Source organism: Trichosurus vulpecula, chromosome 2 (genome assembly GCF_011100635.1).
Source record: "Trichosurus vulpecula isolate mTriVul1 chromosome 2, mTriVul1.pri, whole genome shotgun sequence".
Lineage (NCBI taxonomy): Eukaryota > Metazoa > Chordata > Mammalia > Diprotodontia > Phalangeridae > Trichosurus > Trichosurus vulpecula.
Window position 1 is genome coordinate 87,075,910 of NC_050574.1, and position 26,279 is coordinate 87,102,188.

The 26,279-nt window shown below is 38.0% G+C and overlaps 1 protein-coding gene across 1 annotated transcript in view; it reads left to right on the forward strand.

The window, feature by feature from the left end:
- Positions 1 to 26,279, forward strand: part of LOC118836631 (NACHT, LRR and PYD domains-containing protein 12-like) — a 108,718-nt gene that overhangs the window by 45,854 nt on the left and 36,585 nt on the right. Inside the window, exon 7 of the mRNA XM_036743870.1 lies at positions 12,221 to 12,391. Coding sequence (XP_036599765.1) covers positions 12,221 to 12,391 — 171 coding nt within the window. The remainder of the gene's footprint in view (positions 1 to 12,220; positions 12,392 to 26,279) is intronic.

The following is a 26,279-nucleotide window of genomic DNA, read 5'->3' on the forward strand; positions in this document are numbered from 1 at the left end:
TTTCCTCTACTTCTCTAACTTGCTTTTCCAAATCCTTTTTGAGTTCTTCTATGGTCTGGGGCCAGTTCATGTTTTTCTTGGAGGCTTTGGTTGTAGGCTCTATGACTTTGCTGTCTTCTTTAGGCTGTATGTTTTGGTCTTCTTTGTCACCAAAGAAAGAATCCAAAGTCTGAGACTGAATCTGGGCGCGTTTTCGCGTCCTGGCCATATTCCCAACCAACTAACTTGACCCTTGAGTTTTTCAGTGGGGTATGACTGCTTGTAGATTACAGAGTTCTATGTTCTACGTTTGGGGGGGAGGTGCCAGCTCTGTCAGAGCCGCACTCCTCCTTCCCCAAGGACCCCCAGTCCAGACTGGGCTCAGATCTTCGGCAGGCTGTGCACCCCTGCTGTGATCCGCCACTTAATTCCCCCCACCAGGTGGGCCTGGAGCCGGAAGTAACAACAGCTGTAGCTGCCCCACCTCCGCTGCCCCCGGGGCTGGAAGCCGAACCGCGAACTCCTTCCACTCCCGCAGCTTTTCCCACTAACCTTCTCCGCAGTCTTTGGTGTTTGTGGGTCGAGGGGTCTGGTAACTGCTCACGTATTCAGGGCACTAGGGCCCCCTCCGCCCGGCTTCTGGTCTGGATCGTCCACGCCGCTCAGGCTGGGCTCTGCTCCACTCCGTTCCCAGCTCCCAGCTCCCAGCTCCCAGCTCCGTGTGGAATAGACCTCACCCAGAGACCATCCAGGCTGTCCTGGGCTGGAGCCCTGCTTCCCTCTGCTGTTCTGTGGGTTCTGCCGTTCTAGAATTGGTTCAGAGCCATTTTTATAGGTTTTTGGAGGGACTCGGGTACGGAGCTCACTCTAGTCCGTGCTTACCAGCCGCCATCTTGGCTCCGCCCCCCCCCCCTTTCCTTTTCATTCTTTGTTTTAGGTTTTTTCACTCTCCCCCATTCAACTTCATGTCTGAGTTGAGGATTTGTGACTTCCTCTTTATATCCTTTATCTCTTTTATCATTCATTTGAAGCACTTTCTCCCTTCTTCCAAGGAACAGTTCATATTTTTGTTTTAACTTGGGAAGTAGCAAGTTTTTTGTTTTTTTTTTCCCCAGCACTTCTCCTCCACTAGAAACATAGCCAGCCTACACCTTGCTGCTCTGTAGCTATCACTTAGGTATGCTTTCTGGATCATTGGAGACTTCACCGCTGCTCTGCATGTTTCCTTTATCTGAGATCCTCAATTCTCTGTCACTTTATGCTTAGTTTACATGGATCATTCATCTGGTTACTGCCAGGGCAGACTGCCTAATAGTTGCGCCTCTGGTGAATACGGAGGGTTCAAGTCCTTGTGCTCTTGAGTAATGGTTTAGCTTTCAAGAGCCTTTCTTGCCTTTTTCAGGGTTTTACTCACCTTTTCTCATCATTCAATGCAGTGTTACGATTTATTTGTGTGGTTGTCTTAGTAATCTATCACTTGAAGATTCTAAAGCTCTAATGCAAATGAGAGCTACCTGCAGTTGTTTTTTGTGAGAAAATCTTATGTATAATTTCAGTTCCAGCCACTTCTTACTTCTTGCCCTGTTGGCTAAACTTCAGGCTCTTTCTGCACACATGTACATACACGAATTGTCAATATATATGCATGCGGTGTTTACTTAGGCAAATGCAAAAAATCTTCAGTATCATTAGCTAACAAGCAGAAGTGGAATTCATCTCTTACTTCAATATTCTTCGTTAAAAATAAACTTGATCACAATTAAACAAATTGTTTATTTTGCCCCCACATTTATGTGTTTGACAAACTATGACCTTGGAAATTAAATCAGAATGGAGGGGAATGAGCAGTAACTTTGGAAAAAATGTATTTTGTCATTTATACTTAATTTTATTTTTCATTTTTGCCTTTATACAACATACATTTGCCAACATATTCCTAAAATTCAGCTTCCCCCTTTCACAGAGTTGTGTTATATTACCTTAATTTTAGATATTTTAATCAAACTTTAATGAATGCCATAAAAGAGCATATTTCCATGTACAAAATAGATGAAAAGTTATATATAACATTTCAAATCTTTCTAATGTACAATTGTATCTTTTTCCTTACAAGTTTGTAATAAATTCCACATGTTACTTTCAAATTGTCTTGCTTGTATATGTTTCCCTGTAAGCTTCCTTCTCTTTCCTTCTCTGCATTTAAAAAATGCTTTGATGACCTTCATTTCTGTCTTTGATGTCCTCGTTACATATAAATAGCAGTGGCTCTTTCTACCAAAGGGTATAGATATTTTAGGGATTTGTCAGCATAATTCCAAATTGGCTTTCCATAGCAGCTGTACCAGTTCCCTCAATAAAGAATAAGTGAGCCTCTCTTTCCTCCTTTTCTTCCTTCTTCCTTCTCCTCTCCTTCATGTTCTTCTATAATATGACCCTCAATATTCAGGACACATGTAGATTTTCAGCTAATTATGCTATGTATTGGAAATGGTGGTCTAAATCTAATTTCTGCCAAAATGCTTTCCAGATTTTTGAGCAAGTTTTTTTTTTTCATGTAGGGAGTTCTTCTATGAGTAATTTATATTCTCATATCTGATGATGACTAATTATTGAGTTTAGTTGTTTCTGATTCACTCGTATTCAGCCTGCTTTATTTTATAAACTGGTACTAAATAATTTTGATGACTCTTGATTTATAGTATAATTGGAGGTCTGAAAAGGCTGTTCTCGGGAAGAGTAGCAGTTGACCATAAAAAGTTACTTTGGTGACAAGGAAGATCAAAATATAGACTCAGAAGAAAATAATAAAGTCAAAGCTCCTACACAAAGGGTGGGGAATCTGCAGCTTTCAGGCCACATGTGGCCTTGTAGGTCCTTAAGTGCAGCCTTTTGACCAAATCCAAATTTTACAGAACAAATCCTTTCTCCAAAATTGACTTTTCCTATCTTTTGTTCTTTTTGTTAATTGGCCTCAGAGTTGTTTTACTTTGCATTTCTCTTATTAGTAGTAATTTGTAGCAGTCTTTCATGTGATTATTAGAGGTTTACAATTTTACTGTTCAACCTGTTTGTTTGTCTACATTGACTACTTATTCAATGAGCAATGACTTAAATCACATAATTCTGCCTGTTTCTTATATATATCTTGGGTATTAGTCCCATGTCAGAGATTTGCTGCCAAACAAATCAAAACAAAACAAAACATTTTCCCTTTCTTATCATACCATTAATTCCATTCATGGGAAAAAACCTTTCCATTTCATTTAATCAATACAAGCTATTCTGTCTTTTGTTGTTGCACTATCTAAGAATTCTCCCATATTCATAGCTGTCTAAATTTCCTGATTTGATTCTCCTTATACTCCTGCTCATCTTCTTTTTATTCTTCTTAGTCTTGTTCTTTTCTTTCTTCTTCTCATTATTCTTCTTCTCCTTCTCCTTCTTTTTCTTCTTCTTCCTCTTGTTGTTGTTCTTTTTTTTTAACATTATGACCTTCAGGCCACATGTACTTTTCAAGCTAATTATGGTATTACTTGTAAATGTTGGTCTAAAACAAATTAATTTATGCTGAAATGATTTCCAGTTTTTCCAGAAATTTTTCTTCATGTAGGGTGTTCTTGCATGAGTAATTTATGTTCTCATATCATTTGAAGACTAATTATTGAGTTTAGTTGTTTCTGATTCTTCTTATTTAATCTAATCTATTGGTATGTTTTTCTATATTTTTAGCTAGTACTAAATAGCTTTGGTGACTCTTGATTTATCATATAATTTGAGGTTTAAAATGCTGTTCTCTGGGAGAGACTGACCATTTTTAAAGAAACTACATTCATTTCCCTACAGAGGAGGTGACAAAGGATGGTGATCACAATGTAGATTTATTTTTACCATTGCCCAGAGAAAGACAGGAAGTGAATTAGTCACAGGAAATAGAATTGACCACTTTGCTCTGATTATGTTTTCTCCTACAGTCTGACATCTTGTCTTCTTACCTCTACATATTCCCAGAATCTCTGCTCTCCTCTCAGTAGCAATAAGAGGCTGAAAAACCTGGATCTGAGTACAAATTCCTTTGAAGAGGGAGGAATAACACTTCTGTGTAAGGCCTTGAGAAACTCAAACTGCATGATTGAGACACTGAGGTGAGTTCCCCCATGTTCCCTTAGTTGATGATCTGTTTGGCATCAGGGACAAGAACGTATTAGGAAGAGAAAGTAGCAAAAACCAGGGAACAGAGAGTGAAAATTGTTTGCATTACCAAGTTCAGGGTTCATAGTCTCACCCCTTCCTACCTCTCACTGAGGCCCAAGGAGGCTGCCATTATATAAAGATTCTCCCACATTCATAGTTGTCTAAGTTTGTGATCAGATTCTCTTTTTCTTCTTTCTCTTGTTATTCCTCCTGTTCTTTTTCACATTTTTAAGGGTTTGTTAAAGGTTTATTAAAACTTTCCATTTCATTTAGTGAATATGGGCTATTTTAGTCTTCTGTTGTTGCTGCTATCTAAGAATTCTCTCATATTCATAATTGCTTAAGTTTCTTGATCTGATCCTCCTACTCCTCCCCCTCTTTCCCTTGCCCTCCCTTCCCTGGCCTCCTCCTTCTCCTTGGTTTTCTTGTTCTCCTTTTTGTTCATCTTTTTCCTTCTTCTTCCTCTCATTCTTCTTCTTTTTCTTCTTGTTTTTCTTTTTAACGTGATAACATTCAGGCCACGTGTACATTTTGAGATAATTATGGTATATGTTGTAAATGTTGGTGTAATACTAATTAATTTCTGCCACAATGCTTTCCAGTTTTTTCAGAAATTTTTTTTCATCCGAGGGGTTCTTCCATGTCTAATTTATGTTCTCATGTATGCTGAAAACTAATTATTGAGTTTAGTTGTTTCTGATTCCTTCTTATTTAATCTGCTCGATTGGTATGCTTTTCTATTTTTCAACTAGTACTAAATAGCTTTGATGACTCCTAACTTATAGTATAATTTGAGGTCTAAAAATGTTGTTCTTTGAAAGACACTGACCATTTTTAAAGGAATTACATCCATTCCCCTACATAGGAGATGACAAAAGATGGTGATCACAAAGTGGATGTGTTTTCACTATTGCCCAGAGAAAGAAAGGAAGTGAATTAGTCACAGGAAATTGAATGGACAACTCTTGCTCTGATTCTGTTTTCTCCTACAGGCTGGCATCTTGTCATCTTACCTCTACGTGTTCCCAGAAACTCTGCTCTGCTCTCATTAGCAATAAGAGCCTGAAACACCTGGATGTGAGTGGAAATTCCTTTGAAGAGGGAGGAATAACACTTCTGTGTGAGGCCTTGGGAAACCCACATTGCAGGTTGGAGGCACTGAGGTGGGTTCCCCCATGTTCCCTTGTTTTATGTTCTTTTGCCATCAGGGAAAGGAATACATTAGAAAGAGAGAGCAGAACAAACCAAGGAACAGAGAGTGAAAACTGTTTGCTTAATCCAGGTTCAGAGTCCATATTCTTACCCTCTCCTCTCTCTCACTGTTCCCTGAGGCAGAACATTGACAGGGAAAGATTGGTTTGTTAAGGGCATACTGCCTTTCTCTCTAAGAGCCAATTTTCACTCTGCATGGCTCCTAAATCTACATTTTGCATCCTAGTCCCTGTATATCTTGTGAGCATGTCAGACATAACACATTTGAGCTGAACTGGATAATTTTTCAAAAAACCCCACACTTCTTCCTAACTTCCCAGTTTCTGCTGAGGATACCAACTGTCTAGTTACTCAGGTTTACAACTTCTCTGTTATCCTTCATTCCTAACTTTCTTACCCCATCCATATAATGATTTGCCATATTTTGTAGTTTCTTCTCCCAACAAAATCTCCTTTACCTACTTCTTATCTCTAAGCATGAAAGAAAGGACAAAAGAGGGAGCTGTATTTCTCAGCTGTCCATTTGGGTGCCCAGGGTCCAGCTCTTAGTTCTACTCACTGATGGCTCTGGAGGAGAAAGTGATATTGGTAATGTTGCACATCTCTCCCTCACTTAAATCCAGTTCACTTGCATGTCATGGCATCACCTTCCTAGTGTCACGGTTCTCTTTGAGAACCTAGTAACAACAAAGCTCCGTGAGTAGTAGTTGATCATAGAAAGTTACTTTGGTGACAAGGAAGATCAAAACACACACTCAGAAGAAAATATCAAAGTGAAAGCTACTACACCAAGTGTGGGGAATCTGCAGCTTTCAGGCCACATGTGGCCTTATATGTGCTTAAGGTTGACTGAATCCAAATTTTAGAGAACAAATCCTTACTCCAAAATTGATTTTTCCTATCTTTTGTCCTTTTTGTTAATTGGCCTGAGAGTTGTTCTACTCTGCATTTCTCTTATTAGTAGTAGTTTGTAGCAGTCTTTCATGTGGTTATTAGAGGCCTATAATTTCTCTTTTGACACCTGTTTGTTCATTTCCTTTGAACATTTATTCATTGAGCTATGACTTAAATCACATAATTCTGTCTGTTCCCCACATATACATCTTGGATATTAATCACATATCAGAGATTTGGTCCTGAAAAATAAAACCAAAAGAAAACATTTTCCCAGTATCTCCCTTTCTTATCATACCCTTAATTCCATTCATGGGAAAAACCTTTCACTGCATTTAATGGATGTGAGCTATTTTTTCTTTTGTTGTTGCCACTATCTAAGGATTCTCCCACATTCATAGGTGTCTAAGTTTGTCATCAGATTCTCTTTTTCTTCTTTCTCTTGTTATTCCTCTTGTTGTTTTTCACATTTTTAAGGGTTTGTTAAAGGTTTATTAAACCTTTCCATTTTATTTAGTGGATATGAGCTCTTTTAGTCTTTTGTTGTTGCAACTATCTAAGAATTCTCTCATATTCATAATTGTTTAAGTTTCATGATCTGATCCTCCTACTCCTCCCCCTCCTTCCCTTCCCCACCCTTCCCCGGCCTCCTCCTCCTCCTTCTCTTCCTCCTCCTTGGTTTTCTTGTTCTTCTTTTTGTTCTTCTTCTTACTTCTTCTTCCCCTCATTCTTCTTCTTCTTTCTCTTGTTGTTTTTCTTTTTAACATGATGACCTTCAGGTCACATGTACACTTTAAGCTAATTATGGTACATGTTGTAAAAGTTGTTGTAATACTAATTAATTTCTGCCAAAATGCTTTCCAGTTTTTTCAGAAATTTTTTTTATGTAAGGAGTTCTTCCATGTCTAATTTATGTTCTCATGTATGCTGAAAACTAATTGTTGAGTTTAGTTGTTTCTGATTCTTTCTTATTGAAACTGCTTGATTGGTATGCTTTTCTATTTTTTAACTAGTACTAAATAGCTTTGATGACTCCTAGCTTATAGTATAATTTGAGGTCTAAAAACGTTGTCTTTCGGAAGTCACCTACCATTTTTAAAGGAATTACATTTATTCCCCTACATAGGAGATGACAAAAGATGGTGATCACAAAGTGGATGTGTTTTCAGCATTGCCCAGAGAAAGACTGGAAGTGAAGTAGTCACAGGAAATTGAAGTGACAACTTTGCTCTGATTCTGTTTTCTCCTACAGTCTGGCATCTTGTCATCTTACTTCTACCTGTGCCGAGAATCTCTGCTCTGCTCTCAGTAGCAATAAGAGCCTGAAACACCTGGATGTGAGTGGAAATTCCTTTGCAGAAGGAGGAATAACACTTCTGTGTGAGGCCTTGGGAAACCCACATTGCAGGTTGGAGGCACTGAGGTGAGTTCCCCCATGTTCCCTTGTTTTATGTTCTGTTTGGCATCAGGGACAGAAATGCTTTAGGAAAAGAGAGTAAGACAAACGAAGGAACAGAGAGTGAAAACTGCCTAATCCAGGTTCAGAGTTCATATTCTTACCCCCTCCTCCCTCTCACTGTTCCCTGAGGCAGAACATGACAGGGAAAGATTGGTTTGTTAAGGAAATATTGCCTTTCTCTCTAAGAGCCAATTTTCACTCTGCATGGCTCCTACATCTACATTTTCCATTCTAGTCCCTATATATCTTGTGAGCATGTCAGACACAACACATTTGAGCTGAACTGGTTATCTTTTCAAGAAACCCCAAACTTCTTCCTCATTTCCCAATTTCTGCTGAGGATACCAACCTTCTAGTTACTCAGGTTTACAACTTCACTGTTATCCTTCATTCCTAACTTTCTTACCACATATGAAAAATCATTTGCCATCTTTTGTAATTTCTTCTCCCAACAAAATCTTCTTTACCTACTTCTTATCTCTGTGCATGAAAGAAAGAACAAAAGAGGGAGCTGTATTTCCCAGCTATCCATTTGGGTTCCCAGGGGGCCAGCTCTTAGTTCTACTCACTGATGGCTCTGGAGAAAAAAGTGAAATTGGTGACTTTGCACATCTCTCCCTCACTTAAATCCAATTCACTTGTATGTCATGGCCTCACCTTCCTAGTTCATGGTCCTCTTGGAGAACTAAGGAACAACAAAGCTCTGTGAGTAGTAGTTGATCATAGAAATCTACCTTGGTGACAAGGAAGATCAAAACACACACAGAAGAAAATAACAAAGTGAAAGCCGCTACACCAAGTATTGGCACCCTGTAGCTTTCAGGCCGCATGTGGCTTTTTATGTCCTTAAGGGCAGCCTTTTGACTGAATCCCAATTTTAGACAACAAATTCTTACTCCAAAGTTGATTTTTCCCTTCTTGTCCTTTTTGTTAATTGGCCTTAGAGTTGTTTTGTTCTGCATTTCTCTTATTAGTAGTAATTTGTAGCAGTCTTTCATGTGGTTATTACAGGCCTATAATTTCTCTTTTGACACCTGTTTGTTCATCTCCTTTGACCACTTATTCATTGAGCTATGACTTAAATCACATAATTCTGTCTTTTCCCTTTATATGTGTATATCTCAGATATTAATCACATATCAGAGTTTGGTGCCGAAAAACCAAACCAAAAGAAAACATTTTCAGAATATCTCCCTTTCTTATCATACCCTTAATTCCATTCTTGGGAGAAACCATTCCAGTGCATTTAATGGATGTGAGGTATTTTGTGTTTTGTTGTTGCCACTATCTAAGGATTCTCCCACGTTCATAGTTGTCTAAGTTTGTGATCAGATTCTCTTTTTCTTCTTTCTCTTATTATTCCTCTTGTTCTTTTTCTCATTTTTAAGGGTTTGTTAAAGGTTTCTTAAACCTTTCCATTTCATTTAGTGGATATGAGCTATTTTAATCTTTTGTTGATGCCACTATCTGAGAATTCTCTCATATTCATAATTGTTTAAGTTTCTTGATCTGATCCTCCTACTCCTCCCCCTCCTTCCCTTCTCATCTCCTCCCCCACCTCCTCCTCCTCCTCATTGGTTTTCTTGTTCTCCTTTTTGTTCTTCTTCTTTCTTCTTCTTCCTCTCATTCTTCTTCTTTATCTTGTTGTTTTTCTTTTTAACATGATGACTTTCAGGTCATGTGTGAGTATGGTATATGTTGTAAATGTTCGTGTAATACTAATTAATTTCTGCCAAAATGCTTTCCAATTTTTCTAGAAATTTTTTCATATAAAGAGTTCTTCCATGTATAATTTATGTTCTCATGTATGCTGAAAACTAATTATTGAGTTTAGTTGTTTTTGTTTCTTATTTAATCTGCTCGATTGGTATGCTTTTCTATTTTTTAAATATTACTAAATAGTTTTGATGACTCCTAACATATATTATAATTATAGGTCTAAAAAATGTTGTTCTTTGGAAGACACTGACCATTTTCAAATGAATTACATCCATTCCCCTACATAGGAGATGACAGAGGATGGTCAACACAAAGTGGATATGTTTTCACCATTGCCCAGACAAAGACAGGAAGTGAATTAGTCACAGGAAATTGAATTGACCACTTTGCTCTGATTCTGTTTTCTCTTACAGTCTGGCATCTTGTCATCTTACCTCTACGTGTTCCCAGAAACTCTGCTCTGCTCTCAGTAGCAATAAGAGCCTGAAACACCTGGTTGTGAGTGGAAATTCCTTTGAAGAGGGAGGAATAACACTTCTGTGTGAGGCCTTGGGAAACCTACATTGCAGGTTGGAGGCACTGAGGTGGGTTCCCCCATGTTCCCTTGTTTTATATTCTTTTGGCATCAGAGAAAGGAATGCATTAGAAAGAGAGAGCAGAACAAACCAAGGAACAGAGAGTGAAAACTGTTTGCTTAATCCAGGTTCAGAGTTCATATTCTTACCCCCTCCTCCCTCTCACTGTTCCCTGAGGCATAACATTGACAGGGAAAGATTGGTTTGTTAAGGGCATACTGCCTTTCTCTCTAAGAGCCAATTTTCACTCTGCATGGCTCCTAAATCTACATTTTGCATCCTAGTCCCTGTATATCTTGTGAGCGTGTCAGACACAACACATTTGAGCTGAACTGGTTATCTTTTCAACAAACCCCACACTTCTACCTGACTTCCCAATTTCTGCTGAGGATACCAACCTTCTAGTTACTCAGGGTTACAACTTCACTGTTATCTTTCATTCCTTACTTTCTTACCCCATATAAAAAGTCATTTGCCATTTTTGTAATTTCTTCTCCCAACAAAATTTCTTTTACCTACTTTTTATCTCTATGCATGAAAGAAAGAACAAAAGAGGGAGCTGTATTTCCCAGCTGTGCAGTTGTATGCCCAGGGAGCCAGCTCTTAGTTGTACTCACTGATGGCTCTGGAAGAGAAAGTGAGATTGGTGATGTTGCACATCTCTCCCTCATTTAAATCCAATTCACTTCCATGTCATAGCATCACCTTCTTAATGTCATGGTCCTCTTTGAGAACCAAGGAACTGCAAAGCTGTGTGACTAGTAGTTGATCATAGAAAGGTCCTTTGGTGGCAAGGAAGATCAAAACACACACTCACAAGAAAATAACAAAGTGAAAGCTCCTACACCAAGTGTGGGTAACCTGTACCTTTTATTCCACATGTGGCCTTGCATGTCCTTAAGGGCAGCCTTTTGACTGAATCCCAATTTTAGAGAACAAATCCTTACTCCAAAATTGATTTTACCTTATCTTTTCGTTTTTGTTACTTGGCCTCAGAGTTGTTTTATTCTGTATTTCTCTTATTAGCACTAATTTATAGCAGTCTTTCATGTGATTATTAGAGGCCTATAATTTCTCTTTTGACACCTGTTTGTTCATCTCCTTTGACCACTTATTCATTGAGCTATGACTTAAATCACATAATTCTGTCTGTTCCCTATACATATATCTCAGATATTAATCACACATCAGAGATTTGCTGCGGAAAAACCAAACCAAAGAAAACATTTTCAGAATATCTCCCTTTCTTATCATACCCTTAACTCCATTCTTGGGAAAAACCTTTGCAGTGCATTTAATGGATGTGAGCTATTTTGTGTTTTGTTGTTGCCACTATCTAAGGATTCTCCCACATTCATAGTTGTCTAAGTTTGTGATCAGATTCTTTTTTTCTTCTTTCTCTTTTTATTCCTCTTGTTCTTTTTCGCATTTTTAAGGGTTTGTTAAACTTGTATTAAACCTTTCCATTTCATTCTGTGGATATCAGCTACTTAAATCATTTTTTGTTGCCACTATGTAAGAATTCCCTCCTATTCATAATTGTTTATGTTTCTTCAGCTGATCCTCCTAATCCTCCCCTCTTTCCCTTCCCCTCCCCTCTGCTGCCTCCTCTTCCTTCTCCTTGGTTTTCTTGTTCTACTTTTTATTCTTCTTCTTTCTTCTTCCCTTCATTCCTCTTCTTTCTCTTGTTGTTTTTCTTTTTAACATAATTACCTTCAGGCCACATGTATATTTTGAGTTAATTAAGGTGCATGTTGTGAATGTTGGTGTAATACTAATTAATTTCTGCCAAAATGCTTTCCAGTTTTTCCAGAAATTTTTTCATGTAAGGAGTTCTTCGATGTGTGTTTTATGTTCTCATGTATGCTGAAGACTAATTATTGAGTTTACTTGTTTCTGATTCCTTCTTATTTAATCTGCTCGATTGGTATGCTTTTCTAATTTTCAACTAGTATTGAATAGTTATGATGACTCCTAACTTACAGTATAATTTGAGGTCTAAAAATGTTGTCGTTTGGAAGACGCTGACCATTTTCAAATGAATTACATCCCTTCCCCTACATAGGAGATGACAAAGGATGGTGATGACAAAGTGGATGTGTTTTCACCGTTGCCCAGAGAAAGAAGGGAAGTGAATTAGTCACAGGAAACTGAATTGACCACTTTGCTCTGACTGTGTTTTCTCCTACAGTCTGGCATCTTGTCATCTTACCTCTACATGTTCCCAGAATCTCTGTTCTGCTCTCAGTAGCAATAAGAGCCTGAAACACCTGGATGTGAGTGGAAATTCCTTTGAAGAGGGAGGAATAACACTTCTGTGTGAGGCTTTGGGAAACCCAAATTGCAAGTTAGAGGCACTGAGGTGAGTTCCCACATGTTCCCTTGGTTTATGTTCTGTTTGGCATCAGGGACAGGAATGCATTAGGAAGAGAGAGGAGCACAAACCAAGGAACAGAGAGTGAAAACTGTTTCCCTAATCCAGGATCAGAGTTCATATTCTTACTCCTTCCTCAATCTCACTGTTCCCTGAGACAGAACATGACAGGGAAAGATTGGTTTATTAAGGGAATACTGCCTTTCTCTCTAAGAGCCAGTTTTCACTGTGCATGGTTCGTAAATCTACATTTTGCATCCTAGTCCCTGTATATCGTGTGAGCATGTCAGACACAAAACATTTGAGCTGAACTGGTTATCTTTTCAACAAACCCCACACTTCTTTCTCACTTCCCAATTTCTGCTGAGCATACCAACCTTCTAGTTACTCAGGTTTACAACTTCACTGTTATCTTTCATTCCTCACTTTCTTACCCCATATAAAAAATCATTTGCCATTTTTGTAATTTCTTCTCCCAACAAAATTTCTTTTACCTACTTCTTACCTCTATGGATGAAAGAAAGAACAAAAGAGGGAGCTATATGTCCCAAATGTGCAGTTGGGTGCTCAGGGGGCCACGCTCTTACTTCTACTCACTTATGGCTCTGGAGGAGAAAGTGAGATTGGTGACTTGGCACATCTCTCCCTCACTTAAATTCAATTCACTTGCATGTCATGGCATCACCTTCCTAGTGTCATGGTCCTCTTGGAGAACCAAGGAACAACAAAGCTGTGTGAGTAGTAGTTGATCATAGAAAGTTACTTTGGTGACAAGGAAGATCAAACACACACTCAGAAGAAAATAACAAAGTGAAAGCTCCTACCCTATGTGTGGGGAACCTGCAGCTTTCAGGCCACATGTGGCTTTGTACGTCTACAAGGGAAGCCTTTTGCCTGAATCCAAATTTTAGAGAACAAATCGTTACTTCAAAATTAATTTTTCCTATCCTTTGGCTTTTTTGTTAATTGGCCTCAGAGTTGTTTTCTTCTGCATTTCTCTTATTAGTAGTAATTTCTAGCTGTATTTCATGTGGTTATTAGAGGCCTATAATTTCTCTTTTGAAACCTGTTTGTTTATCTCCTTTGACCACTTATTCATTCAGCTATGACTTAAATCACAAAATTCTGTTTGTTCCGTATAAATATATATATATATATCTTGGGTATTAATCATTTATCAGAGATTTTATCTGGAAAAACCAAACCCAAAGAAAACATTTTCCCAGTATCTCCCTTTCTTATCATAACCTTAATTTCTATTCTTGGGAAAAATCTTTCCAGTACATTTAATGGAGGTGGGCTCTTTTTTCTTTTGTTGTTGCCACTATCTGAGGATTCTCCCACATTCATAGTTGTCTAAGTTTGTCATCAGATTCTCTTATTCTTCTTTCTGTTATTATTCCTCTTGTTCTTTTTCACCTTTTTAAGGGTTTGTTAAAGGTTTATTAAACCTTCCATTTCATTTAGTGGATATGAGCTATTTAAATCTTTCGTTGTTGCCTCTATCTAAGAATTCTCTCATATTCATAATTGTTTAAAATTCTTGATCTGATCCTCCTACTCCTCCCCCTCTTTCCCTTCTCCTCCCCTCCCCTCCCCGACTTCCTCATCCTCCTCTTCCTCCTTGGTTTTCTCGTTCTACTTTTTGTTCTTCTTCTTTCATCTTCTTCCTCTCAGTCTTCTTCTTCCTCTTATTGTTTTTCTTTTTAACATGATGACCTTCAGGCCACATGTACATTTTGAGCTAATTATGGTATATGTTGTGAATATTGGTGTAATACTAATTAATTTCTGCTAAAATGCTTTCCAGTTTTTCCAGAATTTTTTTTCATGTAAGGAGTTCTTCCATGTCTAATTTGTGTTTTCATGTATGCTGAAGACTAATTATTGAGTTTAGTTGTTTCTGATTCTTTTTTATTTAATCTGCTCGATTGGTATGCTTTTCTATTTTTTAACTAGTACTAAATAGTTTAATAACTCCTAACTTGTAATATAATTTGAGGTCTAAAAGTGTTATTCTTTGGAAGACACTCACCATTTTTAAAGGAATTACCTCCATTCCCCTACAAAGGAGATGACAAAAGATGGTGATCACAAAATGGATAAGTTTTCACCATTGCTCAGAGGAAGACAGGAAGTGAATTAGTCACAGCAAATTGAACTGACCACTTCTCCTCTGATTCTGTTTTCTCCTACAGTCTGGCATCTTGTCATCTTACCTCTACCTGTTCTGAGAATGTCTGCTCTGCTCTCAGTAGCAATAAGAGCCTGAAACACCTGGATGTGAGTGGAAATTCCTTTGAAGAGGGAGGAATAACACTTCTGTGTGAGGCCTTGGGAAACCCAAGTTGCAGGTTAGAGGCACTGAGGTGAGTTCCCCTATGTTCCCTTGGTGTATGTTCTGTTTGGCATCAGGGACAGGAGTGCATTAGGAAGAGAGAGTAGCACAGACCAAGGATGAGAGAGTGAAAACTGTTTGCCTAATCTAGGTTCAGAATTCATATTCTTACCCCCTCCTCCCTCTCACTGTTCCCTGAGACAGAACAGGACAGGGAAAGATTGGTTTGTTAAGGGAATACTGCCTTTTTGCTAAGGGCCAATTTTCACTGTGCATGGCTCCTAAATCTGCATTTTCCATCCTAGTCCATGTATAGCTTCTGAGCATGTCAGACACAACACATTTGAGTTGAACTGGTTATCTTTTCAACAAACTCCACACTTCTTCCTCACTTCCTCATTTCTGCTGAGGATACCAACCTTCTAGGTTTACAACTTCACTGTTATCCTTCATTCCTCACTTTCTTATCCCATCTAAAAACTTATTTCCGATCTTTTGTACTTTTTTCTCCCAACAAAATCTCCTTTACCTTCTTCTTACCTGTATGGACGAAAGAAAGAACAAAAAAGGGAGCTGTATTTCCCAGCTGTGCAGTTAGGTGCCCGGGATGCAGCTCTTAGTTCTACTCACTGATGGCTCTGGAGGAGAAAGTGAGATTGGTGACTTTGCACATCTCTCCCTCACTTAAATCCAATTCACTTGCATGTCATTGCATCACCTTCCTAGTGTCATGGTTCTCTTTGAGAAGCAAGGAACAACAAAGCTCTGTGAGTAGTCACTGATCATACAAAGTTGCTTTGGTGATAAGGAAGATCAAAACCCACTCAGAAGAAAATAACAAAGTGAAAGCCTCTACATCAAGTGTGAGGAACCTGCAGCTTTCAGGACACATATGACCTTCTATGTCCTTAAGGGCATGCTTTTGACTGAATCCCAATTTTAGAGAACAAATCTTTACTCCAAAATTGATTTTTCCTATATTTTGTCCTTTTTGTTAATTGCTCTCAGAGATGTTTTATTCTACGTTTCTCTTATTAGTAGCCATTTGTAGCAGTCTTTCATGTGGTTATTAGAGGCCTATAATTTTCCTTTTGAGACCTGTGTGTTTATCTCCTTTGACCACTTATTCTTTGAGCTATGACTTAAATCACATAATTCTGTCTGTTCCCTATATATGTCTCGGATATTAATGACATATCAGAGATTTGGTGACAAAAAACCAAACCAAAAGGAAACATTTTTCCAATACATCCCTTTCTTATCATACCCTTAAATCCATTCAAGGGAAAAACCTTTCCACTGCATTTAATAGATTTAAAGGATGTGAGCTATTTTGTGTTTTGTTGTTGCCACTATCTAAGGATTCTCCCACATTCATAGTTGTCTAAGTTTGTGATCAAATTCTCTTTTTCTTCTTTCTCTTGTTATTCCTCTTGTTCTTTTTTGCATTTTTAAGGGTTTGTTAAAAGTTCATTAAACCTTTCCATTTCATTTAGTGTATATCATCCATTTTTGTCTTTGGTTGTTGCCACTAACTACAAATTCTCTCAAAATCGTAATTGTTTAAGTTTCTTGATCTGATCCTCCTAATCCTCTCCCTCCTTCCCTTCCCCTCCCCTCTCCCACCTCATTCTCCACCTCCTCCTCCTCCTTGGTTTTCTTCTTCTGCATTTTGTTTTTCTTTTTTCTTCTTCTTCCTCTCATTCTTCTTCTTTCTCTTGTTGTTTTTCTTTTTACGTGATTACTTTAGGCCCCATGTACATTTTGAGCTAATTATGGTATATGTTGTAAATGTTGGTGTAATACTAATTAATTTCTGCCAAAATGCTTTCCAGTTTTTCCAGAAATTTCTTTCATTTAAGGAGTTCTTCCATGTCTAATTTATGTTCTCATGTATGCTGAAAACTAATTATTGAGTTTAGTTGTTTCTGATTCTTTCTTATTTAATCAGCTTGACTGGTATGCCGTTCTGTTTTTTAACTAGGACTAAATAGTTGTGATGACTCCGAACTTGTAGTATAATTTGAGGTCTAAAACTGTTGTTCTTTGGAAGACACTGATCTTTTTTAAAGGAATTACATCCATTCCCGTACATAGGAGATGAGAAAAGATGGAGATCACAAAGTGGATGTGTTTTCACCATTGCCCAGAGAAAGACAGGAAGTGAATTAGTCACAGGAAATTGAATTGACCACTTTGCTCTGATTCTGTTTTTTCCTACAGTCTGGCATCTTGTAATCTTACCTCTACGTGTTCCCAGAATCTCTGCTCTGCTCTCAGTAGCAATAAGAGCTTGGAAGACCTGGATGTGAGTGGAAATTCCTTTGAAGAGCGAGGAATAACACTTCTGTGTGAGGCCTTGGGAAACTCAAATTGCAGGTTGGAGGCACTGAGGTTAGTTCCCCCATGTTCCCTTGTTTTATGTTCTTTTGGCATCAGGGATAGAAATGCATTAGGAAGAGAGAGTAGCACAGACCAAGGAACAGAGTGAAAAGTGTTTGCCTAATCCAGGTTCAGAGTTCATATTCTTTCCCACTCCTCCCTCTCACTTTTCCCTGAGGCAAAACATGATAGCGAAAGATTGGTTTGTTAAGGGAATACTGCCTTTTTTTGCTAAGGGCCAGTTTTCACTGTGCATGTCTCCTAAATCTACATTTTCCATCCTAGTACCTGTATATCTTGTGAGCATGTCAGACACAACACATTTTGAGGTGAACTGGTTATCTTTTCAACAAACCCCACACTTCTTCCTCGCTTCCCAATTTCTGCTGAGGATACCAACCTTCTAGTTACTCAGGTTTAGAACTTCACTGTTATCCTTCATTCCTCACTTTCTTACCCCATATAAAAAATGATTCGCCATCTTTTATAATTTGTTCTCATAACAAAATCTCCTTTGCCAACTTCTTGCCTGTATGAAGGAAAGAAAGAACAAAAGAGCGAGCTGTATTTCCCAGATGTGCTGTTGAGTTCCCAGGCGGCCAGCTCTTAGTTCTACTCACTGATGGCTCCGGAGGAGAAAGTGAGATTGGTGACTTTGCACATCTCTCCCTCACTTAAATCCAATTCACTTGCATATCATGGCATCACCTTCCTAGTGTCATGGTCCTCTTTGATAACCAAGGAACAACAAAGCTGTGAGAGTAGTAATTGATTATATAAAGTTAATTTGGTGACAAGGAAGATCAAAACACACACTCAGAAGAAAATAAGAAAGTGAAAGCTCCTACACCAAGTATTGCGGAACCTGCAGCTTTCAGGCCACATGTGACCTTGTATGTCCTTAAGGTCAGCCTTTTGACTGAATCCCAATTGTAGAGAATAAATCCTTACTCCAAAATTGATTTTTCCTCTCTTTTGTCCTTTTTGTTAATTGGCCTCAGATTTGTTTTATTCTGCAGTTCTCTTACTAGTAATAATTTGTAGCAATCTTTCATGTGGTTATTAGAGGCCTATAATTTCTCTTTTGACACATGTTTCTTCATCTCCTTTGACCACTTATTCATTGAGCTATAACTTAAATTACATAATTCTGTTTGTTCCCTATATATACCTCAGATATTAATCACATATCAGAGATTTGCTGCGGAAAAACCAAACCAAAAGAAAACATTTTCCCAATATCTCCCTTTCTTATCAAACCCTTAATTCCATTAATGGGAAAATCCTTTCCACTGCATTTAATACATGTAAGCTATTTTGTCTTTTGTTGTTGCCACTATCTTAGGATTCTCCCACATTCATAGGTGTCTGCGTTTGTGATCACATTCTCTTTTTCTTCTTTCTCTTGTTATTCCTCTTGTTGTTTTTCTCATTTTGAAGGGTTTGTTAAAGGTTTATTAAACCTTTCCGTTTCATTTAATGGATATGAGATATTTTAGTCTTTTCTTGTTGGCACTATCTAAGAATTCTCTCATATTTATAGTTGTTTAAGTTTCTTGATCTGATCCTTCTACTCCTCCCCCTCCTTCCCTGCCCTTCCCCAACCCATTTCCTCCTCCTCGTCCTCCTCCTTGGTTTTCTTGTTGTCCTTTTTGTTCTTTCTTCTTCTTCCTCTCATTCTTCTTCTTTCTCTTGTTGTTTTTCTTTTTAACATGATGACTTCAGGCCACATGTATATTTTGAGCTGATTATGCTATATGGTGTAAATGTTGCTGTAATACTAATTAGCTTTTGCCAAAATGCTTTCCAGTTTTTCCAGTAATTTTTTTCATGTAAGGAGTTCTTCCATGTATAATTTGTGTTTTCATGTATGCTGAAGACTAATTATTGAGTTTAGTTGTTTCTGATTCTTTCTTATTTAGTCTGCACGATTGGTATGCTTTTCCATTTTTTAACTAGTACTAAATAGTTTTGATGACTCCTAACTTGTAATGTAATTTGAGGTCTAGAAGTGTTGTTCTTTGGAAGACACTGACCATTTTTAAATGAAGTACATCCATTCTGCTACATAGGAGATGACAAAAGATGGTTATCACAAAGTGGATGTGTTTTCACCATTGCCCAGAGAAAGAAAGGAAGTGAATTAGTCACAGGAAATTGAATTGACCACTTTTGCTTTGGTTCTGTTTTCTCCTACAGGCTGGCATCTTGTCATCTTACCTCTACATGTTCCCAGATTCTTTGCTCTGCTCTCAGTAGCAATAAGAGCCTGAAAGACCTGGATGTGAGTGGAAATTCCTTTGAAGAGGGAGGAATAACACTTCTTTGTTTGGGAAACCCAAATTGCAAGTTAGAGGCACTGAGGTGAGTTCCTCCATGTTCCCTTGTTTTATGTTCTGTTTGGCATCAGGGACAGGAATGCATTAGGAAGAGAGAGGAGCACAAACCAAGGAACAGGGGGTGGAAAAAGTTTACCTAATCCAGGTTCAGAGTTCATATTCTTACTCCTCCTCCCTATCACTCTTCCCTGAAGCAGAACAAGACGCCGAAAGATTGGTTTGTTAAGGGAATACTGCCTTTCTCTCCAAGACCCAGTTTTCACTGTGCATGTCTCCTACATCTACATTTTCCATCCTAGTCCTTTGTATATATTGTGAGCATGTCAGACACAACACATTTGAGTTTTATTTGTTATCTTTTCAACAAACCCCACTCTTCTTCCTCACTTCCCAACTTCTACTGAGGATACCAACCTTTTGATTACTCAGGTTTACAACTCCACTGTTATCCTTCATTCCTCACTTTCTTACCCCATTCATGAAATGTTTTGCCATCCTTTGTATTTTCTTCACCCAACAAAATCTCCTTTGCCTATTTCTTACCTCTGTGGATGAAAGGAAGAACAAAAGAGGGAGCTTTATTTCCGAGCTGTGCAGTTGGGTGTGCATGGGGCCAGCTTCCTAGTTCTACTCACTGATGGCTCTGGAGGAGAAAGTGAGATTGGTGACTTTGCACGTCTTTCCCTCACTTAAATCCAATTCACTTGCATGTCATGGCATCACCTTCCTAGTGTCATGGTCCTCTTGGAGAACCAAGGAACAACAAAGCTGTGTGAGTAATAGTTGATCATAGAAAGGTACTTTGCTGACACGGAAGATCAAAACAGACACTCAGAAGAAAATAACAAAGTGAAAACTCCTACACCAAGTGTGGGGAACCTGCAGCTTTTAGGCCACATGTGACCTTGTATGTCCTTAAGGGAAGCCTTTATGGTGAATCCCAATTTTAGAAAACAAATCCTTTCTCCAAAATTGATTTTTCCTCTCTTTTCTACTTTTTGTTAATTGGCCTCAGAGTTGTTTTATTCTGCAGTTCTCTTATTAGTAGTAATTTCTAGCAGTCTTTCATGTGGTTATTACACGCATATAATTTCTCTTTTCACACCTTTTTGTTCATTTCCTTTGACCACTTATTCATTGAGCTATGTCTTAATCATATAATTCTTTCTGTTCCCTATATATACATATTTTATATATATATGTATGTATGTATGTATGTATATCTTGGGCATTAGTCACATATCAGAGATTTGGTGCCAAAAACCCAAACCAAAAGAAAACATTTTCCCAATATCTCCCTTTTTTATCATACTCTTAATTCCATTCTTGGGAAAAACCATTCAAGTGCATTTAATACATGTAAGCTGTTTTGTGTTTTGTTGTTGCCACTATCTAAGGATTCTCCCACATTCATAGTTGTCTAAGTTTGTGATCAGATTCTCTTTTTCTTCTTTCTCTTGTTATTCCTCTTATTGTTTTTGTCATTTTATGGGTTTGTTAAAGGTTAAACCTTTCCATTTCATTTAGTGGATATGAGCTATTTTAGTCTTTTGTTGTTGCCACTATCTAAGAATTCTCTCATATTCGCAATTGTTTGAGTTTCTTGATCTCATCCTCCTACTCCTCCTCCTCCTTCCCTTACCCTCCCCTCCCCCACATCCTCCTCTTCCTCCTCCTCCTCCTTGGTTCTCTTGTTCTCCTTTTTTCTTCTTCTTTCTTCTTCTTCTTCTTCCTCTCATTCCTCTCCTTTCCCTTCTTGTTTTTCTTTTAATATGATGACCTTCAGGCCACAGGTACATTTTGAGCTATTTACGGTAATTGTTGTAAATGTTGGTGTAATACTAATTAATTTCTCCCAAAATGCTTTCCAGTTTTTCCAGAAATTTTTTTCATGTAAGCAGTTCTTCCATGTGTAATTTATGTTCTCATGTATGATGAAGACTCATTATTGAGTTTAGTTGTTTCTGATTCTTTTTTATTTAATCTGCTCGATTGATATGCTTTTCTACTTTTTAATTAGTACTAAATAGTTTTGATGACTCCGAACTTATAGTATAATTTGAGGTCTAAAAATGTTGTTCTTTGGAAGACACTGACCATTTTTAAAGGAGTTACATCCATCCCCCCTGCAGAGGAGATGACAAAAGATGGTGATCACAAAGTGGATGTGTTTTCACCATTGCCCAGAGAAGACAGGAAGTGAATTAGACACGGCAAGATAAATTGACCACTTTGCTCTGATTCTGTTTTCTCCCACAGGCTGGCATCTTGTCATCTTATGTCTACATGTTCCCAGAAACTCTGCTCTGCTCTCAGTAGCAATAAGAGTCTGAAACACCTAGATGTGAGTGGAAATTCCTTTGAAGAGGGAGGAATAACACTTCTGTGTGAGGCCTTGGGAAACCCAAACTGCAGGTTAGAGGCACTGAGGTGAGTTCCCCCATGCTCCCTTGGTTTATGTTCCGTTTGGCATCAGGGACAGGAATGCATTAGGAAGAGAGAGCCGCATAAACCAAGGAAGAGAGAGTGAAAACTCTTTGCCTAATCTAGGTTCAGAGTTCATGTTCTTATCCCCACCTCCCTCTCACTGTTCCCTGATGCAGAACATGACAGGGAAAGATTGGTTTGTTAAGGGAATACTGCCTTTCTCTCTAAGAGCCAATTTTCACTCTGCATGGCTCCTAAATCTACATTTTCATCCTAGAACCTGTATATCTTGTAAGCATGTCAAACAGAACACATTTGAACTGAACTGGTTATCTTTCCAACAAACCCCACACTTCTTCCTCACTGTCCAGGTTCTGCTGAGGATAGCAACCTTCTCAGGTTACTCAGGTTTACAACTTCACTGTCATCCTTCATTCCTCACTTTCCTACCCCATTCATAAAATGATTTGCCATATTTTCTAATTTCTTCTCCCAACAAAATCTCCTTTACGTACTTCTTTTCTCTATGCATGAAAGAAGGAACATAAGAGGGAGCTGTATTTCCCAGCTGTGCAGTTGGGTGCCCAGGCAGCCAGCTCTTCGTTCTACTCACTGATGGCTCTGGGGGAGAAAGTGAGATCGGTGACTTTGCACATATGTCCCTCACTTAAATCCAGTTCAGTTGCATGTCATGGCATCACCTTCCTAGTGTCATGGTCCTCTTTGACAAACAAGGAAAAACTAAGCTCTGTTAGTAGTAGTTTATCGTAGAAATAACTTTGGTGACAAGGAAGATCAAAACACACACTCAGAAGAAAATAAGAAAGTGAAAGCTCCTACACCAAGTGTGGGGAACCTGCAGCTTTCAGACCACATGTGTCCTTATATGTCATTAAGGGCAGCCTTTTGACTAGATTCAAATTTTACAGACCAAATCCTTACTCCAAAATTGATTTTTCCTCTCTTTTGTCCTTTTTGTTAATTGGCCTGAGAGTTGTTTTATTCCGCATTTCTCTTATTAGCAGTCATTTGTAGCAATCTTTCATGTGGTTATTAGAGGCCTATAATTTCTCTTTTGACACCTTTTGTTCATCTCCTTTGACCACTTATTCATTGAGCTATGACTTAAATCACATAATTCTGTCTATTCCTTATATATACCTCGGATAATAATCACATATCAGAGATTTCGTGCCGAAAAGCCAAACCAAAAGAAAATATTTTTGCCAATATCTCCCTTTCTTATCATACCCTTAATTCCATTCATAGGAAAATCCTTTCCACTGCATTTAATGGATGTGAGCTGTTTTGTCTTTTGTTGTTGCCACTATCTAAGGATTCTCCCACATTCATAGTTGTCTAAGTGTGATCAGATTTTCTTTTTCATCTTTCTCTTGTTATTTCTCTTGTTGTTTTTCTCTATTTTAAGGGTTTGTTAAAGGTTTATTAAACCTTTCCATTTCATTTAGTGGAGGTCTTTATTCTTTTGTTGTTGCCACTATCTAAGAATTCTCTCATATTTATAATTGTTTAAGTTTCTTGATCTTATCCTTCTACTCCTCCCCCTCTTTCCCTTTCCCTCCCCTCCCTGCCCCCTCCCCCTCCTTGGTTTTCTTATTCTACTTTTTGCTCTTCTTTCTTCTTATTGCCCTCATTCTTCTTCTTTCTCCTGTTGTTTTTCTATTTAACATAATGACCTTCAGGCCACATGTATATTTTGAGTTAATTAAGGTGCATGTTGTAAATGTTGGTGTAATACTAATTAATTTCTGCCAAAATGCTTTCCAGTTTTTCCAGTAATTTTTGTTCATGTAAGGAGTTTTTCCATGTGTGTTTTATGTTCTCATGTATGCTGAAGACTAATTATTGAGTTTAGTTGTTTCTGATTCTTTCTTATTTAACCTGGCTCAATTGATATGCTTTTCTATTTTTTAACTAGTACTAAATAATTTGATGACTTCTAACTTATAGTATAATTTGAGGTCTAAAAGTGTTATTCTTTGGAAGACACTGACCATTTTTAAAGGAGTTACTTCCATACCGCTACATAGGAGATGACAAAAGATGGTGATCACAAAGTGAATGCGTTTTCACCATTGCCCAGAGAAAGATAGGAAGTGAATTAGTCACAGCAAATTGAATTGACCACTTTACTCTCATTGTGTTTTTTCCTGCAGTTTGGCATCTTGTCATCTTACCTCTACATGTTCCCAGAATCTCTGCTCTGCTCTCAGTAACAATAAGAGCCTGAAAGACCTGGATGTGAGTGGAAATTCCTTTGCAGAGGGAGGAATAACACTTCTGTGTGAGGCCTTGGGAAACCCAAATTGCAGGTTAGAGGCACTGAGGTGAGTTCCCCCGTGTTCCCTTGGTTTATGTTTTGTTTGGCATCATGGACAGGAATGCATTAGGAAGAGAGAGTAGCATAAACCAAGGATCAGAGTGTCAAAACTGTTTGCCTAATCCAGGTTCAGTGTTCATATTCTTACCCCTCCTCCCTCTCACTGTTTTCTGTGGCAGAACATGACAGGGAAAGATTGGTTTGTTAAGGGAATACTGCCTTTTTTGCTAAGGGCCAGTTTTCACTGTGCATGTCTCCTAAATCTACATTTTCCATCCTAGTACCTGTATATCTTGTGAGCATGTCAGACACAACACATTTTGAGGTGAACTGGTTATCTTTTCAACAAACCCCACACTTCTTCCTCACTTCCCAATTTCTGCTGAGGATACCAACCTTCTAGTTACTCAGGTTTACAACTTCACTGTTTTCCTTCATTCCTCAATTTCTTACCCCATTCATAACATGATTTGCCATATTTTGTAATTTTTTCTCCCAACAAAATCTCCTCTCACTACTTCTTACCTCTATGCATGAAAGAAAGAACAAAAGAGGGAGCTGTATTTCCCAGCTGTGCAGTTGGGTGCCCAGGCGGCCAGCTCTTAGTTCTACTCACTGATGGCTCTGGAGGAGAAAGTGAGATTGGTGACTTTGCACATCTCTCCCTCACTTAAATCCAATTCACTTGCATGTCATGGCATCACCTTCCTTTTGTCATAGTTCTCTTTGGGAAGCAAGGAGCAACAAAGCTCTGTGAGTAGTAGTTGATCATAGAAAGTTACTTTGGTGACAAGGAAGATCAAAACACACACTCAGAAGAAAATAACAAAGTGAAAGCTCCTACACCAAGTGTGGGAAACCTATAGCTTTTAGACCACATGTGGCTTTGTATGTCCTTAAGGGCAGCCTTTTGACTGAATCCCAGTTTTAGAGAACAAATCCTTACTCCAAAATTGATTTTTCCTATCTTTTGTCCTTTTTGTTAATTGGCCTTAGAGTTGTTTCATTCTGCATTTCTCTTGTTAGTAGTAATTTGTGGCAGTCTTTCATGTGGTTGTTAGAGGCCCATAATTTCTCTTTTCACACCTGTTTGTTCTTCTCCTTTGACCACTTATTCATTGAGCTATGATTTAAATCTCATAATTCTGAGATATATATATATCTCAGATATTAATCACATGCCAGTGATTTGGTGCTGAAAAACCAAAGCAAAAGAAAACATTTTCCCAATATCTCCCTTTCTTATCATACCCTTAATTCTATTCACGGGTAAAAACCTTTCCACTGCATTTAATGGATGTGAGCTATTTTTTCTTTTGTTGTTGCCACTATCTAAGGATTCTCCAACATTCATAAGTGTCTAATTTTGAGATCAAGTTCTCTTTTTATTCTTTCTATTGTTATTCTTCTTGTTCTTTTAGCATTTTTAAGGGTTTGTTAAAGGTTTGTTAAACCTTTCCATTTCATTTAGTGGATATGTGATATCTTAATCTTTTCTTGTTGCCACTATGTACAAATTCTCTCATATTCATAATTATTTAATTTTCTTGATCTGATCCTCCTACTCCTCCCCCTCCTTCCCTTCCCCTCCCCTCCACCGCCACCTCCTCTTCCTTGGTTTTCTTGTTCTACTTTTTGTTCTTTTTCTTTCTTCTTCTTCCTCTCATTCTTCTTCTTTTTCTTATGGTTTTTCTTTTTAACATGATGACCTTCAGGCCACATGTATATTTTGAGCTGATTATGGTAAATATTGTAAATTTTGGTGTAATACTAATTAATTTCTGCCAAAATGCTTTCCAGTTTTTCCAGAAATTTTTTTCATGTACGGAGTTCTTCCATGTGTAATTTATGTTCTCATGTATGATGAAGACTCATTATTGAGTTTGTTTCTGATTCTTTCTTATTTAATCTGCTCGATTGGTATGCTTTTCTGTTTTTTAAATAGAACTAAATAGTTTTGATGACTCCTAACTTATACTATAATTTTTTTTTCAGTCAAAATAGCAAGGTTTATTTGTAACACCAATAGAAGCAGGCTAGATTCTAAAT